Below are 16,563 nucleotides of genomic sequence, written 5' to 3'. Positions count from 1 at the left end.
AAAGAAATGCAGGAACATTACAACATACAGACTATAGACAGGAAAATGTGAAAGCTGACAGCACAGAGATGCATTAAATGGAAACTTCCACTCTTAAAAGAGAGCTCTATGTAGTTCATGTGGGCTAGACCCCCCTCTGAGTCCCCAGCAATCACATTTATCTTTTTTATATATAGCTTTTTTTCCCGCTCTCTTTTCCCTCTCCCTGTTGCTGTGAAAGATCCACACATAGTCAGAATCATTTCCCCCTCTACAAAAGAAACCATGGCACTGGCTGCATCCAAAGTGCTGTCAAATGTACAAAATAAACTGAAAAAAAGAGAGCTGTTTTCTTTCATTTTTTTTTTCAATTAGAGTAACTTTATGTGCTACAAATACCTCTACATACAAACATTTCAGGAAGAAATGTGACTACTTTTTTAAAGTTATTGACGTCCTACTAAATGGACTGCAAGGTGAACCTTTTTACACCTGTCATAATTTCATGGTAACTGTAAGGAACAAGCACTCAGGTTTCAAGCCTCTAGTCTTCACCTGTCTCTGGACTGGGACCCACATCCCTCTCCTTCTGACCGGGGGGGTAGGCTGCAGTCACTGTGCACTCATTGGGTATTTCTACACAGCTCATAGAAGTGAGCCTCGCAGCCTGGGTCAACAGACTTGGGCTAGAGGTGAGCTCACACTCTATAAATAGGTGTGTGGACAGTGCTTTGAAGGTGAGGCTTGGGGCAGGTTGGTTAGTTTGTAGAGGAGTTGTAGTAACCTTCTTCCCATGAAGTTGAATGCAATCCCTGGTCCACAATGGTAGATAGAACATTCATAAATTTAATATAATATAGTCTTCAGATACTGCATGTGGTTGCAATGTCTGTCACAACCACTATCTAAACAGCAGAGGAAGTAAACTCAAATGTATATCTGGTAATTTGTTCTTCCAACCAGTCCCTTTTTATATTTGAGAGACTCTCCCCTTCCCATCCCAAGTGATCCCTTCCAAAAACTCCCTCTTTGAGTGACAGCTCCCCAGGCATGATCTGTCTCACGTGCACATCTTTTGTGCTGTAAGACAGCACAATCTCCTTTCTCTCTGTCTCCCCTTCCTGTTAGGATTTAAACAGCATCCCTTACTTGGGTCCTGGTGGATTACTCTGACAGTTCCATATCATCTTCCCTTAGTGACAGTACATCCTGTCTGTTGTCATACAGGAAAATAGAACATGAATTCAGGCCTTGTAGAGATGAGGCATGGTCCTTGCAAAACTGAAAATGGCAGAAAGAGGTCCACAGGGCAAGAAAGTCTGTCATATGCAGAAGATCAGTTAGATCTGTCATAGGAGCAGGTGGATTCATTCATAACTCCCTATCACTCTAGTTATGCCATTGGGATTGTTACCAAGCATCCACTCTTACGACGTCAGAAGAAATATCCTTTCTTGTATATTAGCAAAGATTGCTCATATAGATGCCTCTCAAACAACTGCAGCCAGCCCTCGTAGACCCTAACCAGCTCATGCTACTTCTCATAGTGTACTTAGTATGTGTGTGTAATCTATTTCTTCTGGTTCTAGTAAAATCCCTCTGTGGTTTGGAAGCCTCACGTGTTCCTGCTGAGGAAGTGCTCTCAGTGACTGGGGAATCCTGTGACAGTAGCGATGAAATGGATGCTAAGGAAAGCACCAACGAGAGAACTGCCTCTAGAAAAAAGAAAAGCAAGAGGCACAAAGGTATGACTCCTTCACTCACCCAGTCAGCTCTGCAGGGTCCTTGCTGGGATCGTCTTCTGCGTTTGCCAAGCTAGTGACTGCTATTTACAGATCAGCAATGTGTCTCTTCAAAGAGTTCAGTGAAGTGTTTGTGCATGCACTTGTGTGCACAAACGCTTAACCAAAGGAATGCTAGGTAGGAGACGTGGTTCATCTCCCCTTTCTTACTGAAGGTAGATTGTTGCAGTTGATTGAATCATGCCTAATCCTCCCCCTTTAAAGAAAAATAAAGGGTGGCGATTGCTATAAAGTATCAGGTATTACCTGTTCTTGTGGGAGGATTCCTTGAATGACTAGAGAACAGGAGTGAGAGCTCTGAAAGCTGGTATAGGGTGTTGTATCTTTCACGCAGAGCTTATCTTCCAGTTGTTTATTAAGAATGTGAGTTAAATAGTCTGTTAACAAAAACAGACTTAAACAGTTGGGCTAAAAATTGCTGCCCTTGTCACTTGCACAGATTCCATTCTCATGCCTCTTGGGATGTTCTCCTAGCTCTGAGAAGTATTCCAGCAAAACAAGAAGCCCAGACTGTGTACTGCTAATGTAAAAAGCAAGCCAAAACCACTTTTTCCTTGGTGGAAGAGTTGGAAGCACAAGCCCAATTTCTTCCCTTTTTGGATATCACCTGTCATCCTGCAAACATGAAAGCGTTCAAGAAATGCAAAAGATAGGGATTCCATTAGCATCATTAACTCTGCAACTTTTGCTGTTGTTACTTATTTAGCAGTTTAAGCAATAATTGAAAATCTATAAATGGGCATTGTGGGGAGATTAATGTTCATATTAAGAACATAAGAATGGCCATACTGGTCAGATCAAAGGTCCATGTAGCCCAGTATCCTGTCTTCCAACTGTGGCCAATGCCAGGTGCCCCAGAGGGAATGAACAAAACAGGTAGTCATCAAGGGATCCATTTCCTGTCGCTCATTCCCAACTTCTGGCAAACAGAGGCTAGGGACACCATCCTTGCAAGCGCAGTTATACCCAGAAAAGTGACTGTAAACTGACACAACCTTCTAGCAGGCTAGCCCCAGTGTGTATTGGAATTAGTCGTGTTGATTTGCCGCTACAGTTAAAATGTAACTTTTTTTTTAGTTGCTGTTAGCCTTACAGAATTAACACTGCTCAGGCTCATTCATCTTCAGAAGAGCTGTCAGCTAAGTTTGATTATCAGGTCCAGCCTCATTGCCTTCAAATTACGATTTCAATTACATCTGTGAAACCCCTTGGAAGACACAGAATTGCATATCTGTAATTGAGAGCAGCATTTGCTTTGCATAATCCTTATTGCTGGCAACAATCATGGAATATCAGGGTTGGAAGGGACCTCGGGAGGTCATCTAATCCACCCCCCTGCTCAAGGCAGGGCCAATCCCCAGTTAGATTTTTGCCCCAGATCCCTAAATGGCCCCCTCAAGGATTGAACTCACAGCCCTGGGTTTAGCAGGCCAATGCATGAACCTGAAAGAACACAGCTTGACTATCAGATTCGAGCCTGAGTTTGTGAGGCTAGCAGTTCATTAAAGATGTTAGGGTGTCTTTTTATGGGGTCAACTGAGCAAATTTGGAGCAAAGGACCCAGAGTTGTGTTTTTTAGTCACTTCTGAATAAAGCTGTGGTTTCAGCAATTCTATTTTGTGCAGCTCAGTAGGATGTAAGTTGTACCACAGTGCAGATAAGCTATATAGCTGCTATCAGGGTGGATTTGATTTAAATCACTAGACAGGAAGACTCAATTTAATCATGGATTCCTACATAAAAGTGCATTCTTATTGGTTGTTATAACCTTAATACATATTCTTCACAACTCAGATAGATGAGACCTAAACTGGGTCTCTCTTATGGCCTGCTGCCATTACAGGTTTTCCTTTCTAGTGAGAGAATGGTATGGTAGTTCTCAAATCAATGAAGGCTACACTAAGGCCTGGTCTACACTAACACCCCAATTCGATCTAAGGTACGCAAAAGTCGACATACCTTAGTTCGAACAGGCTCCCCCGTCGCTGAGGTGGAGTACCGCAGTCGACGGCGAGCACTTCCAGACCGGACGCGATAAATCGAACCCGGAAGTTCGATTGCCAGCCGTCGAACTACCGTGGTAGTGTAGACCTGGCCTCAGAGAGACCTCAAGACTTCAGGAATATGCTGCTCAAACAGTTTCACTTTTGTTTCTACTGCCTGTCCCTCCCTTCTCACATTTATCTCCAGACTTCTTCTCCTTGTCCAGATCTATTCTTCCCCCAACAATCTTCTATTTATTGAACTTTTTGAAACTTTGAACATTGAGAAAGAGGTAAGGGATTGACTCTGTGCACACAAATTTGCAGAGGGACAATAGGGTTGAGGTCTGTTATTTCTAACCTCTATATATTATATTATTTATTTATTTAAAAACACTTTTTCTGTTAACAAGCATGCTATCTCTGGAGACACAAATCCCCAGTTTGAGAACTGCAAAGCTAAGCATCTCTGATGGTATCTTCTAGACTGAGCACTGAGTCCCATTGGGTAAATAGAAAGGTTAACCTAAATAATCTATACAGAAGCCCCTGGAACCCCATAATAAAACTGGGTCCCTAATCCATGAACTATTGAACTCATTTACAAAACTTTTCTTAAACATTACATGAATATATTGTCTCATACTATAGAATTAGAATTTATAATCCCTATTCCATGATGAGATATCTTTGAGCTATAATGTTTCTTAATTAAAACTATCTTTAGATAGGTTTTTTCCTCAAAAAGCATTTTATCAAAAAAATCAGATTTAAATAAAGAAAATCCAATTTTTATTTATTTTAAATCATTGATTTTTATCCACTCTGGCTGCAATGCTGTGGATACAGGATTATGCAGCTTCACAGTGCAATGGTTAATATCCTAGCTGAAATTCAAACAGAATTTAATTGCATGTAGTTGAGAGGAAAACTGTAAGTTTTTATAAAGTAACTTTTAGTTAATTTTAAAGAAATTGACTTACGTGGTCCTTTCCATCTGAGAATCTCAAAGCATTTTACAAATAATAATGAATGTAGCTTCACAGCAGTCCTGTAAGATAAGAAACAGTTCCCCATTTTAGAGATGGCAAAATTGAGGCCAAGAGAGTTTCCAGGAGAAGAGGACTGGCACAATGGTCAGGGCGATACTCCAGGACTTGGGAGACGTGCGTTTAGTTTTTTGCTCTGCCTCAGACTTTCTGTGTGACCTTGGGCAAGTCACTTTTTAGTTTCTCTCTCTGTCTGTACAATGGGTAAGGCTGTAAAAAAAAAAAAATATCCTGGGCTGTGATCTTGTTGCAGAAACCACAACTTTTAACACAGTTTTTTAGAGTAGCTGCAAATTTGAATGGCATCGCTAACCCATGCGCCAGGTCACATCATCATTCAAATTTGGTCCAGCCACTCCTCCATCATGCTTGCCTTTGGGAGCCAAGTGGGACAACCAGTGTATCTTATATGTTGCTGCCCTGCTTTGGAAGGTAGGCTGCATGCCTTGGAAAAACGTGCTGGCAATATTCCAGATAGGTAACTGCAACTTTAACGAAGTGTGGCAGCAACTTTTGAACCAAAAAATGCAAACTGTTTTCCACAGCCTTAACAATGGGAATAGGCGCACCTCCCTGCGTCACCAGGGGTGAGTGAGCATAAATATCTTAAAGATTGTAGGGCGCTCAGTATTTTAGCCTACAGAGGACCTGAATTTCCAAGGTAAACAAAGCAGTTTTTTACAATGCTCCTTTACCGTCATAAAGAAGAAAAAACATGCCGAAGCCCAAAGTGACATAAGTCAATAGAAGAGCCAAGATCGCCTGGACTTTCAGACATGAGTTTTAATCGCAAGACTATCATTCCTCCCAACTTCTATCCCTCCTTGAGGATTAGCCACAGATTAGGTTTGAAATCTTTGGGCCCCAGACAGCCCCAACCTAACAGGGCGTGCATTACATCCAGGGTGGATTGATCTACATCGTGATTTAAATCAGCAGGTGGGAGAAGCCTTGATGGATGGATGTATGTTTGTTTGTTTTAAATCATTGCTTTTAATCATGTTTTGCATTTGTACTTTTTAGTTCTTTTCCTAAAGAAAGGTTCATGCTTACTAGTTGATAGACATTAAAACAAGTTCATTTGCAACTAAATACAGCCTTTACACTAAATTTGGTGCTGCTTTTTGCTAACCGGGAAGATGCACTATATCTATACACATTCAGTTTAACAAATATATAGCGTAACTTATGTTTATTCTGATTCTTAATTTTTACATTTATCATGGTAGAAAATGGTGACTGATTCCTTTCTAATTTACTGGATGATGATTAAAAAGGTTATCAAAACATTTTACATTTAAAACTCATTTATTAAACAAAGGAAGTATTGTGTAGTTAATGAATTGAACAGATTTTCTGATCGCCATGCCCTTCAAGATTTTAGAGCTAGTAGATCATATCCTCTCACACCTAGTTTTTATTCGTAGAGGGGAAGACGAAAACAAGCTTTCCAGCTTTTTCAACTTCCGAACCAGTGTCACAACTTTGAATGAACTAATAATTGAACTGAACTAGTTGAATAAACTGAAATTAAGAAAATACTCTTTCTGGACCTGCAAAAAGGCTACTGCAATGTCAAAAGCTGGTTTAGCCTTTGTTTGCCAGAAGCTGGGAATGAGCAACGGGGGATGGATTACTTGATGATTACCTGTTCTGTTCATTCCCTCCGGGGCACCTGGCATTGGCCACTGTTGGAAGACCAGATACTGGGCTAGATGGACTTTTGGTCTGACCCAACATGGCCGTTCTTATATTCTTCTTTTCTTATGTTAACAAACTTTGCTTCCAGGTGCTCAGCCAGTGACTTGACATTCTTTAAAACTTGGTAGCAAATATGTACTGCTTAATATTTTTTGTGTAAAATTTAAATAATTTTAACATATTTTAAAAGGTTTAGGCCTTAACACAGGTTGTCAATTTCAAATTTAATTTTAAATAGGATAATTTAAAAAAAAACACCTGTATTTAATTTAATTTTAAAAATTCTATTTGGGGATTTAAAAAAAAAATCATCAGTTTTTACCTACCCTTATTACATCCAAATGAAAGTTCTCTTCCACAGTTCTCAATGCTGAGTAAGGCCTGTAGAATCTACTGAGATATCAGTGTCCCAAAAGGTATCTTAACTTTTAAAACTTGAGCAAAATCCATCAGCATTGATAGTATTAGATTGTTGGAAAAATATACGTGCTTTGTGCACAGGTATTTCTAGGTGCATTTGGAATTAAACAAGTATGTGAAACTTTAGTCTAGTGGAACAGTTTTGAGAGCTCCGTCTGAGTGGAAATAGGTTGTTAATGACTAGAGAAGCCTTCCTGGAAGTGTTTGCTTTCCTGAAAGCTGTAATTGAAATGTAGATAAAACAAAGCACCTTTTAAAGGTGGGTTACACAAGAGATAATGACAGTCAAAAAGGGAAACTTTAAACTAGGCAACTCCCACCTGTTCATGTTCTCTGTATGTGTATATGTATCTCCTTACTATATGTTCCATTCTATGCATCCGATGAAGTGGGCTGTAGCCCACGAAAGCTTATGCTCAAATAAATTTGCTAGTCTCTAAGGTGCCACAAGTACTCCTGTTCTTTTTAATGACTAATAGGTTTCTTTCTCTTTCTACATTTTGTTTATGCTGATAGTGAAATCCCACCGGTCCCCTAAAGCACCAGTGGGGCCTATGGGTGGGTCTACACTTAAAAAGCTGCAGCGATGCAGCTGCGCCGCTGTAGCGCTTTAGTGAAGATGCTGCCAAGCTGATGGGAGAGCTTCTCCTGTTGCCATAGGTGCTCCATGTCTGTGAGAAGTTCTCCCGTCAACATAGCGCTGTCTACGCCAGGGGTTAGATTAGCATAACGGTGTCACGCAGGGGTGTGGCTTTATCATACCCCTGAACAATGTAGATATACCCTACAGAGTGTAAAGTCTAGACCTGGCCTTAGTATGTAAAAATGGTCCATCCTCAAACACTTGTTTCCAAGTCTTTTGGGAAGGTTAGTGTTGTATGAGATTTGGTGTAACAGATACCAGCGCTCCATAATGCTGCTCTGATGCCTCTTATAAAGAAAGAACTGACCCAAAGGGAGCGGCAGTCTCTATGGGGTAACAATATTTTGGAGTTCAGGTGCGTCTAGCCTTAAGTTTCTTCATGATGAGCTACTGTAAACAAGCGTATGGACTGAGCCCGTCTTTGGCTAATGTGGCCTCTGTGCTGTCCCACAGCCACCTCATTTACAGAGTGTGTGTGTTCATGGCAGGTCGTGCAGCACTTGCAGAATAGTGCTCAACGGAGAGGAGCCAATCAGCTCAATTTGCATGCCTTAAGGTTTATAATGCAGGAGCTGTGTTACATAATGTGTGTTTGCTATGCTTAGAAAACCCTGATGAGGCTGTTGGAGAGGATTATCCCATTGACATCTGGCTGTTGCTGGCCTCCTACATACGTCCAGAAGATACAGTGAAGTTTTCTCTGATTTGCAAAAAAGCCTGGACTGTCACTTGCACTGCTGCCTTTTGGACCAGACTCTACAGAAGGTGCGACCACAAAGAGTTTGTAAACATACGCTTCAGTATTTGTGGGTGTCCATCAGTGTCGGACCAGAATTTGCTACAGAGCTGTTAATAGGGATCTATCTCCTCATTGGGTCAGTCATGCTAGATGTTGGGACATGGTTCTTTTCTAATGTGGTTGCAGCATGTTTGCCTCTGAAATCTTTGCCATTCTATAACTGTTGGTGATTGGCATCCTATATCCTAGTCTGGGCTGTTTCTATTAAATGTTCGTTTGGAGAACTTTAAATAGTATTTCTTAAGAGATTTGCTTCCTATCCGGTCTGTTTCACAGCCTGAAAATAACCACTATTTTGTAATCTTCCTGTATGTCTAATGTTTAAAAATGTGGTGAGCTCTAATTGTCAAGGCCTAAACACTCAAAAGAATGTCGTGCCCATAAGAGTACGTCTTGTGTGCAAATCTCTCACAAAATGCTTACAGGAAAGTAATGGCATTGCCTCATTTTGAAGGCTTAATTTTTGGGTGATGTTTTGCCTCTTAGTCTCAGGCATTCCTTGCGGTGATCTGCCCATAAATTAACAAGGGGCAGGACTTAATGAAAATAAAAGCATTGTATCGGACTGTGCCGGGTTTTAGGGGCAACCAGGAAGATGGTAGAAGTGGGAGGTGGTGCAGAAGAGGAGGAGGGAATAGATGGAGAGCATATAGGTGTCAGCTCACTATGCAAAAGTTCAAGCTTCTTCCTCTGGTCACATCCTTGACTCTCCTTTTTCACTGGGAAGACTGACATTTATTCCTATTATTAAGCATATATATCAGACAAAATCAGCGTTCTTTTCCTATTTGTACTCTTGCCTGTTTTCTGTTTTGCTTCTCAACCTCTTTGTACGCTGTGCCACACACTAAAGATACTAGAGACCTTGCTAAGTCTCACTCACAGCCTTGGCACATCGTGGTGCGAAGACCTTTTGAGACTGGCAGGCCATCTAATGCAGAAACAGTATGGCGCCCTTGTAGAATCTGAAGATGGCTGCAGGTCTCCAGACACCAGCTATATATGGAGGGGCAATGTGACTGCCAAGAGATGTCAGTGGGTGATGTGGTATAAAAGCAGAGTTTGACCCCTTTGTTCAGTCACCTTCTTTAACACTTATTTTGTAGCTCCCTGAGATTTACCTGAAATCCAGTACAGTTATGGCTTTTCAAGGGGTGTTGGGTTTGTCCCTGTTTCCTTTAGGCACTACACTCTGGATGCGTACCTGCCTCTCCGTTTACGGCCAGAATCGATGGAAAGGCTGCACTGCCTCCGTGCGTGTGTCATCCGTTCGTTATACCACATGTATGAACCTTTTGCTTCTCGTGTCTCCAGGAATCCAGCTGTTCCAGAGACTACCCCCAGCACTTTAAAGAATTCCAACGTAAGTAGTAGTGTTTGGGGAAGTGAACTAACCTGTGTTCAGCTGGTACGCTCTCTCTGCTTTTTGTTATTCCCCTTTCAGAGAAATAAATCTGATTCAGATGGACCCTAGTGAAATAAATGCACTGGATCAGTGATATACATAGGAAGCTAGGAAGAGTCTGACTTCTGAAGTTTTATCAATTACCTATGTTTGTATAGCCCCTAGCACAATGGGGTCCTGGTGTGTAGCTCCTAAGCACTCCAGTAATACAAATTAGGAAAATGTCATTTTACAGTGATGGAAGCTCTGTCACTGACACAATCCACAATTGTCCCCTTCCCTCCTATACACAACCCAGGTTCCAAAAGGAATTTGAGCTAGGTAGGCATTTTTGTCTACTACTTGCACTGTTGTAACTATATTATTTTGGAATGTTTCTTCTGGGTCAGTGGCAGAGGATCACAAATGCCACTGACAGCCTCTAAAAGGAGAGTCCTTTCACACCGCGCTCCTGCAGACCATCACCTTTGGTTTCTCTGAAGGAGGGAGTGTCATGAGGTGGGGAGCTAGCGTGCGAAGCAAGTGCCTGCTTTGGGGTGTGGCTGTGAAGCTGGGGAGAAATTGTCTGCTGTGTCATTGGGCAAAACCAAACTGCAGTCCTTGCTTGGAGCATTTGTGTATCTAGCCCTCTTTAGTCACTGTTTATCATTAACCCCTCGTTCTGTCTGTTTCTAGCCTGGCTTTAATTTACTATTGGCTGACACGTGGCAAGCCAGCTTGGTTTTTGGTCTCAAGGGGAGGGGTTTTGGTTGGACACTATACCATTGATACTCAGACTGAGGCTTGGGAGCCGAGCCACAGGTAGCTCTTTAATGTGTCTCTTGCAGCACACGATGTTAAAAAACTGTATCATTTAATTATTAACCAATCAGGATGCTTTTACTGTGTTATTAACCAATTGTCGAATACCCGCAGTCATTTTGCCGTGAGAGTAAATAAAACAATGAATTCCCACGACTGTGGCTTTTTGGGGTAATGTTGATGGGTGATTTGGCTCCTGAACCCCTGAGATCTGAGTATCACTGCTCTATGCAAACTACAACAAATCCATTTCTTTGCTGTGCGACATCTCTGCTGCTTCTGTCCTTCCCCACGTGAAGACACTGCTAAAGTGGCAAGTTGCCCTGAGATAAGACTGAGAACAGCGAGCAGCAACAGGTAGGTTGCGCTGCAGATCAGGATTAAGATGCATTTATAGCCTTTTGTGCACAAGGCCTCTGCACCTGTTTGCTCCCTGACCTAATAAGGAATATCACATTCAGGCAATGCCTTCCTTAAAAAGAAGGGAAAAAACCTGCAGTTCCACTAACCTCCTGTTATAGTCTCAGTCCCTCTGAATCTAACCACCCGTCAGAGCAGCCTGAACCCCATCCATCTATTGGTCTGATTAGTAGACCCCCCTCCTCCCGCAGTGGAAGGGTCAGTGTCTGGGATTCATTCACGTTCACATCATAACGGCTTTGGTGCCCACTCCTGGTGCTTCTACCATACTAATAGTTCTGTAAAGATTCCTTGCGTGTAATACTTTTTTATTACCATTCACTTAAAAAAGGAAATTAAATGACGATAAGCCTTTGTTAGAATAACAGTAGAGGTCTGACTTCAATCCATCGAAGCATACAAATGTCCTTGTAAGTCTGGACTCCAGACTGTGTCCTCTTTGTTCCATGTGCTGCAATGCCTAGGCGCAGTGGTGTACATTGAATGGGACCTTACATTTCCTCTGCGATTCCTTGCTTTCATGGGTTTTGGTTAGACCCCTAGGGGTCTGTTAACACTGATGGGAGATGCTCGTGTAAACTGTGCATGCAGCGAAGGGAGACTCAGACCCCTATATTACTGAATCCAGCTTTTCCTCTTTAATTTCCTTTCTTCTTTCCTAGCGTAGCTTGTGTGGGACACTGGAGCCGTTGTGGTGTCAGCAGAAGTGTTTGCCCTTTAAAGACACCCCCATTATTTTTGGTGGAGCAGCAGGCCATACGGTGCACGTCTGAAGGGCAGGACGGCTGACACGCGGATGACATCCTCTGCCCCTTAGGAGGTACTTACCGTTTTGTGCTTAACTACTTGCCATGATCACATGAGCTGTTAGATGAAGCTGTGTCTGTAAGGGCACGCGCTGGCTCTGGGTCTCTAGACGTACACACACTGGCTCTGATCAAACTGGCATGCTAAAATAGAGTGGTTGTGTCATCGTGTGGCAGGAGGGGCTAACCGCCCGAGTGTAACCCAGTCAGAAGTGGTAGGAAGGTACTTGGACAGCTAGCCTAAGCTCCCCCCATGGCCACGCTATTATTTTCAGCATGTTAACTTAATTCCAGCGAGTGCATGTAGGTCCGCCCACCCTGGGAATTACATCTCCAGCTGCAGTGTAGATGTACTCAGAAGGTGAAAGGCAAACTCAACTGCAAATGGAATTAAGCCCAGCAGTATCTGCTGCATGCCCCCCGCTAAGCACGATCCAGGGAGCAGTCAGTATTGTAATCGGTTAGAACTGTTTGCTGCCGCTGCTGCCTGGTGGGGGAGATCGTTTAGCCCATGCTCCTGAGCTTAACTGCTCTTCAGCTTTGTGCTTCACCTCTAGGGGATTCACCACTGCAGAGATCCTTCCAGCACTCCTGCCTGTGACTATGATTTAGAAGTGAAGTGAAAGGCCTTGTATCACTGCAAAGCCACACAGTAGGAGTGACCCAGGCTTGGTGCTAAGTGGGGTTACATGAGTCCCTCACCTCAACTAGAATTAAATTGCATTAAAAAGGTGCAGTTTGCATCAGCCCTTGTTCTCTTTTTTTCTCCATCCATGAAAGCAATTAGTGCTGGTGCTGCATCTCAGATTTGACAGTGTTAGTGACTGCAGCTAGCAGGTACAGCATTGGCAGATAAGTTTCCCCACATGGACCCAGAAGAGGCCTTAACTCTGACCCAGAGAGACCATCTCTGGGTGAGAGGGGAGTTTTCTCTATGACGCATGCCATTCTTTCCCTTCCTGCTGAGGCTGTTAGCAGGCCCACTTCAGGTCAGTTGTTATGGAAGGTATCTCTTGTGATGTGAACACTTACTCTCTGGCAACTGGACTGAGATTTGCTAGGCTCTCTCCTTATTGGCTACTGAATGGCTGTCAGATGACTGCAACTTCCAGTCACTGTCAGCTTATCGATATGATATTGGGCTCTATTTAACCTCCCCCCTCACCTGAATACAGTAGTTCTGCTAAGACTCTCCTATTTCATGGAGCATTGCATGCCAGGGCATAGAATCTCACAGCTGTAAGGCTGTATAAAGGTGTGGCAGTCAGAGATTACACTATAGAATACCTGAGAGACCTTTGCCAGCAGATCCAGGCTTTGGTTGCCTCTGGCATTGAGGCATCGGACCCCATGTATTCATCCGGCTTTAGAAAAGAAGCAATATTCTGAGCCACTAGTTGAACTGTACAGACAAAGCTTTGCTTTGTGATTTTGAAATACTAGGACGTTGCCTAATGGAGGGGAGTGTGACCTCTGGGTGCGCCTCCCCTCCCCTCTCCCCCCCCCCCCCCTCCGCGCTTTTTCTGCTCTGTCCAGTTGCTTTTAACATTTGCCTCTCTTTGATTCTCCTTCCCTGATCTGCTGTTTGCTCTCCCTCACTCCTGCTCTGTTCTGAGTGTGAGCTGAATGCATACATTGACCTGAGATTTTATCAATTTAATTTGGCTATTCCATGTAGTATGTAGAGGAGCAAAGTCCATTCTGCTTTCCTCTTCTATGTGGAATGGGTGAGCGGAACAGAGGAAGCACTGCTAGAGCCCAAGTCCTGTGTCACCCTCTGGTATAGTGAGGTTGCCACCTTCTGACTGACAAATGGAAAATGCCAGGTATGCATTAATGTTTGCAGTGTAGTTGTAGCTGTGTCGGTCCCTGGATATTGGAGAGAAGGTGGGTGGTCCAGTAAAAGAGATTACTTCACCCACCTTGTCTCTCAGGTATGCATTAATGTAACTAATGGGACCAGACTGCTGCCATCTCTTCAGCTGCTCCTGTGGTTTGTAGTTTGAGCTCTCTTTGCCTGTGTTGAAATTCACTAAAAATGAAATAATTAACTCGACTACTGTATTTTTCCCCCCCCATATCAGTGTTTGCTTTTCTGGTGCAGAAAGATTGAAGGGAACAGACGAGAACCTATGTGGGAATTTAACTTCAAATTCAAAAAACAGGTATGAAAGCTAACCACTTGCCATTGAAATGTCAGGGCGGTAAGGTTTTGAAGCCATAATGATTTTTCTTCCAGAGTTGTTATGATGGGCGCAGTAGATCAATTAAAATCCGAACTCCTGGTAAAAGAAATACATATTGCCAAATGCAGAGGTGGGCAGGTAAGGCACTTGTGGAGCTGCTGAGTAGGAAAACTAGAGCAGGAGGCAATTCTTACTGCTTTAAAACAGGCCAACGTTTTCAGTCTTGAGTGTCTAAAGGATTAGATCCCTATGTCCATATTTAGGCTGCTGATTGCCTGCCCCTAACCCAACGTGCTGAGTATCTATAGCTCCAAATACCTTCAGTGGGGAGTTGCGATGACTCGGCTCCTCTGAAAAGCCAGTCACTTTGATTTAGTGGCCTACGGTTAGGGACCCAAGTTTGAAATGTGTTGCATTAATGTCTTTTCTCTCTTGACACGGAAAGCCTTTCCAAAGCTAACCAACCCTTTTATCGGGGTGACAGTAATCTTTGTGAAACCCTCCTTTAACCAGACTCAGGATAAATGTATAATACTGAGCACCCTTTCAGGGCCTTCAGAGTCTGTCTTCAAAGAGACAGTCTTGCAAACCTTCCATCCCAGGGTTTTCATTGAACATGGAACCCTTTTGCCCGAACAATTGGGTGTTAGGCAGGAATCTGCTGCTGAGCCAGGATGGTCTCTAGACATGAAGTGAAATTTCTGGTTGGCTTCAGTTTAGTTGAATGAACCGGTCTGTCTCGTTCTGTCAAGCCTCCCAGATTGAAGAGTAACTGTTGCAAAGGTCTTCAGCCACCTGTTCAGTATGAGGATGTTCACACAAATCCTGATCAGGACTGCTGTCTGCTGCAAATCACCACGCTCAACTTCATCTTCCTGCCAGTAGTCATGGGTATGATATTTACCTTGGTAAGTGTTAAGAAATCTGCACGTAAGCACCATAAAAATGTACTAAGAAAATGGTCTGGTCATTACCGCTTGTTTGTAAATCTTGCTGCACCAGCAGACTAATTAATATGCATTTCCCTAGTGCATTGGGGCCATCACTCAAGGATCTCTTCGGTTTAGTTTCTGCAAGTCACTAAACTCTCTGATGGTTGGTGTAGATTCATGGCACCAGCCCTCGAGGCCCAACTAGAAGGGACTGTTTGTCAGCTGTCTTCAACGAAATGTGCTCCATTCCTGGGGGAAGGAAGGATGAGGATTTGTATTCTCATCGTGCCTAGGAGTCTTAGTCAGCAGCACCTAAAATACCCTAGATAACTTATGGGTATTAAAGGTAGAATTGGAGAATAGTGTCCAAGTTCTCTCACCTTTGCACTTCCGTAAGATCAAAGCTCCAAATAACATTTATTTCAACTTTAGAAGAGAGTTGGTTGATCTTTCAGATTTTGATGATGTCTTTCTGGTATCTTTTTTGTGAAAAGCATACTTTTTGGAGGCCCTCAATTTAAAAAAAAAAAAAAAGTATTTGAAAATATAAAGTTTAAATGTAAAACACCACAAAGAAAATGTTTGTCCAATAAGAATTAGGGATCAGCATTCACAGTAGTAGATAGTATTTGAAGAGAAATTAGGTACTGCTTCCAGAAAATGCCTAGATGTCTATTAAGGAAATTGCCAATTTTCTTCCCTGCAGTTCACAATAAACGTGAGCACTGACATGAGACATCACAGAGTGAGGTTGGTGTTCCAGGATTCTCCTGTCCGGAACGGCAAGAAGCCCCGACTTGACCAAGGAGTACAAGTTATCCTGGACCCTGTGCACAGTGTACGTCTCTTGGATTGGTGGCACCCGCAGTACCCGTTTTCTCTGAAAGCTTAGCATGCTCCTACTGCATCTGTGAGTAGCCATGTCAGGCAGAAGACAATGTCTAGGAACTGGGAAATCCTATTTTTATTTCCTGAATAAATTCTCCAATCTCCTTACAAATGAGTGAAGCTGCAATGCCAGTCTCTGTATATAATTTCCAGCCAGTAATGAGCAGAATCGAGTGTAAATGGAAATGATTTGTAAACACATTTCTATGTAAAGTTCACATTTTATGATTTGAAAGGAGCACCATGAAACTGTTCATTTAAAATCCTTTTGGTGTTAACGAAAGTCGTCCTGTGTTCTGTTGCGCAAAGGAAGCGGAAAGCGTGCTTCCAGATCCAATGTGGTCAGAGAGATTTTCAGACCAAGTGTCAATGAAATCAGTGTGTGTCTTACTGTAGCATGATCAAACTCAAATGCAGCAGTATTATCCTACACTGATGCAGCAAGTGGAATAGCAGTGACAATCACTAGTCATGCTTCAATCTCTTATCTGCATGAGCACAATAAAGGCATAAATGATCAAGCAAAGAGATTGCCTTTACAGCTCACATTTAAATTAAATGTGTGTGGTGATAAGGCAAAGAAACACTTACAAAAGTTCGTATCCTGATGCTCTATTTAAGAAAGAGAATCTAAAACACACATAATGGAAAGGCTCTTGTGGCATGTGGGAACTAAACAAAAACTAACCGCATGAGTTAATAAGTGCTCAGACTTCAGGCGTTAGAAGAGTAAGATTGTCTGTGAGCTAA

The 16,563-nt window shown here is 42.6% G+C and overlaps 1 protein-coding gene across 2 annotated transcripts; it reads left to right on the top strand.

Moving 5' to 3' along the window:
• The first annotated feature begins 1,550 nt into the window (after window positions 1-1,550).
• On the top strand, window positions 1,551-16,071 carry TMEM183A (transmembrane protein 183A). 2 transcript variants are annotated; one of them, XM_026654375.2, is made up of 6 exons: window positions 1,551-1,724; window positions 8,182-8,341; window positions 9,558-9,738; window positions 13,892-13,972; window positions 14,746-14,901; window positions 15,632-16,071. In XM_026654375.2, the coding sequence occupies exons 1-6, from the start codon at window positions 1,658-1,660 to the stop codon at window positions 15,815-15,817; spliced, it is 831 nt and encodes a 276-aa protein (XP_026510160.1). In that variant the 5' UTR covers window positions 1,551-1,657; the 3' UTR covers window positions 15,818-16,071. The 2 variants fall into 2 exon arrangements, with proteins under 2 accessions (XP_026510160.1, XP_026510159.1); XM_026654374.2 differs by having other exon boundaries at window positions 1,573-1,724; window positions 9,690-9,738.
• The last annotated feature ends 492 nt before the right edge of the window (window positions 16,072-16,563 follow it).

This window comes from Terrapene carolina, unplaced genomic scaffold (genome assembly GCF_002925995.2).
Source record: "Terrapene carolina triunguis isolate 2854851 unplaced genomic scaffold, T_m_triunguis-2.0 Scaffold191, whole genome shotgun sequence".
NCBI classification, from domain to species: Eukaryota; Metazoa; Chordata; order Testudines; family Emydidae; genus Terrapene; species Terrapene triunguis.
The sequence above is the reverse complement of the archived record's forward strand: the minus strand, read 5'-3'. Positions and strand labels throughout refer to the sequence as shown.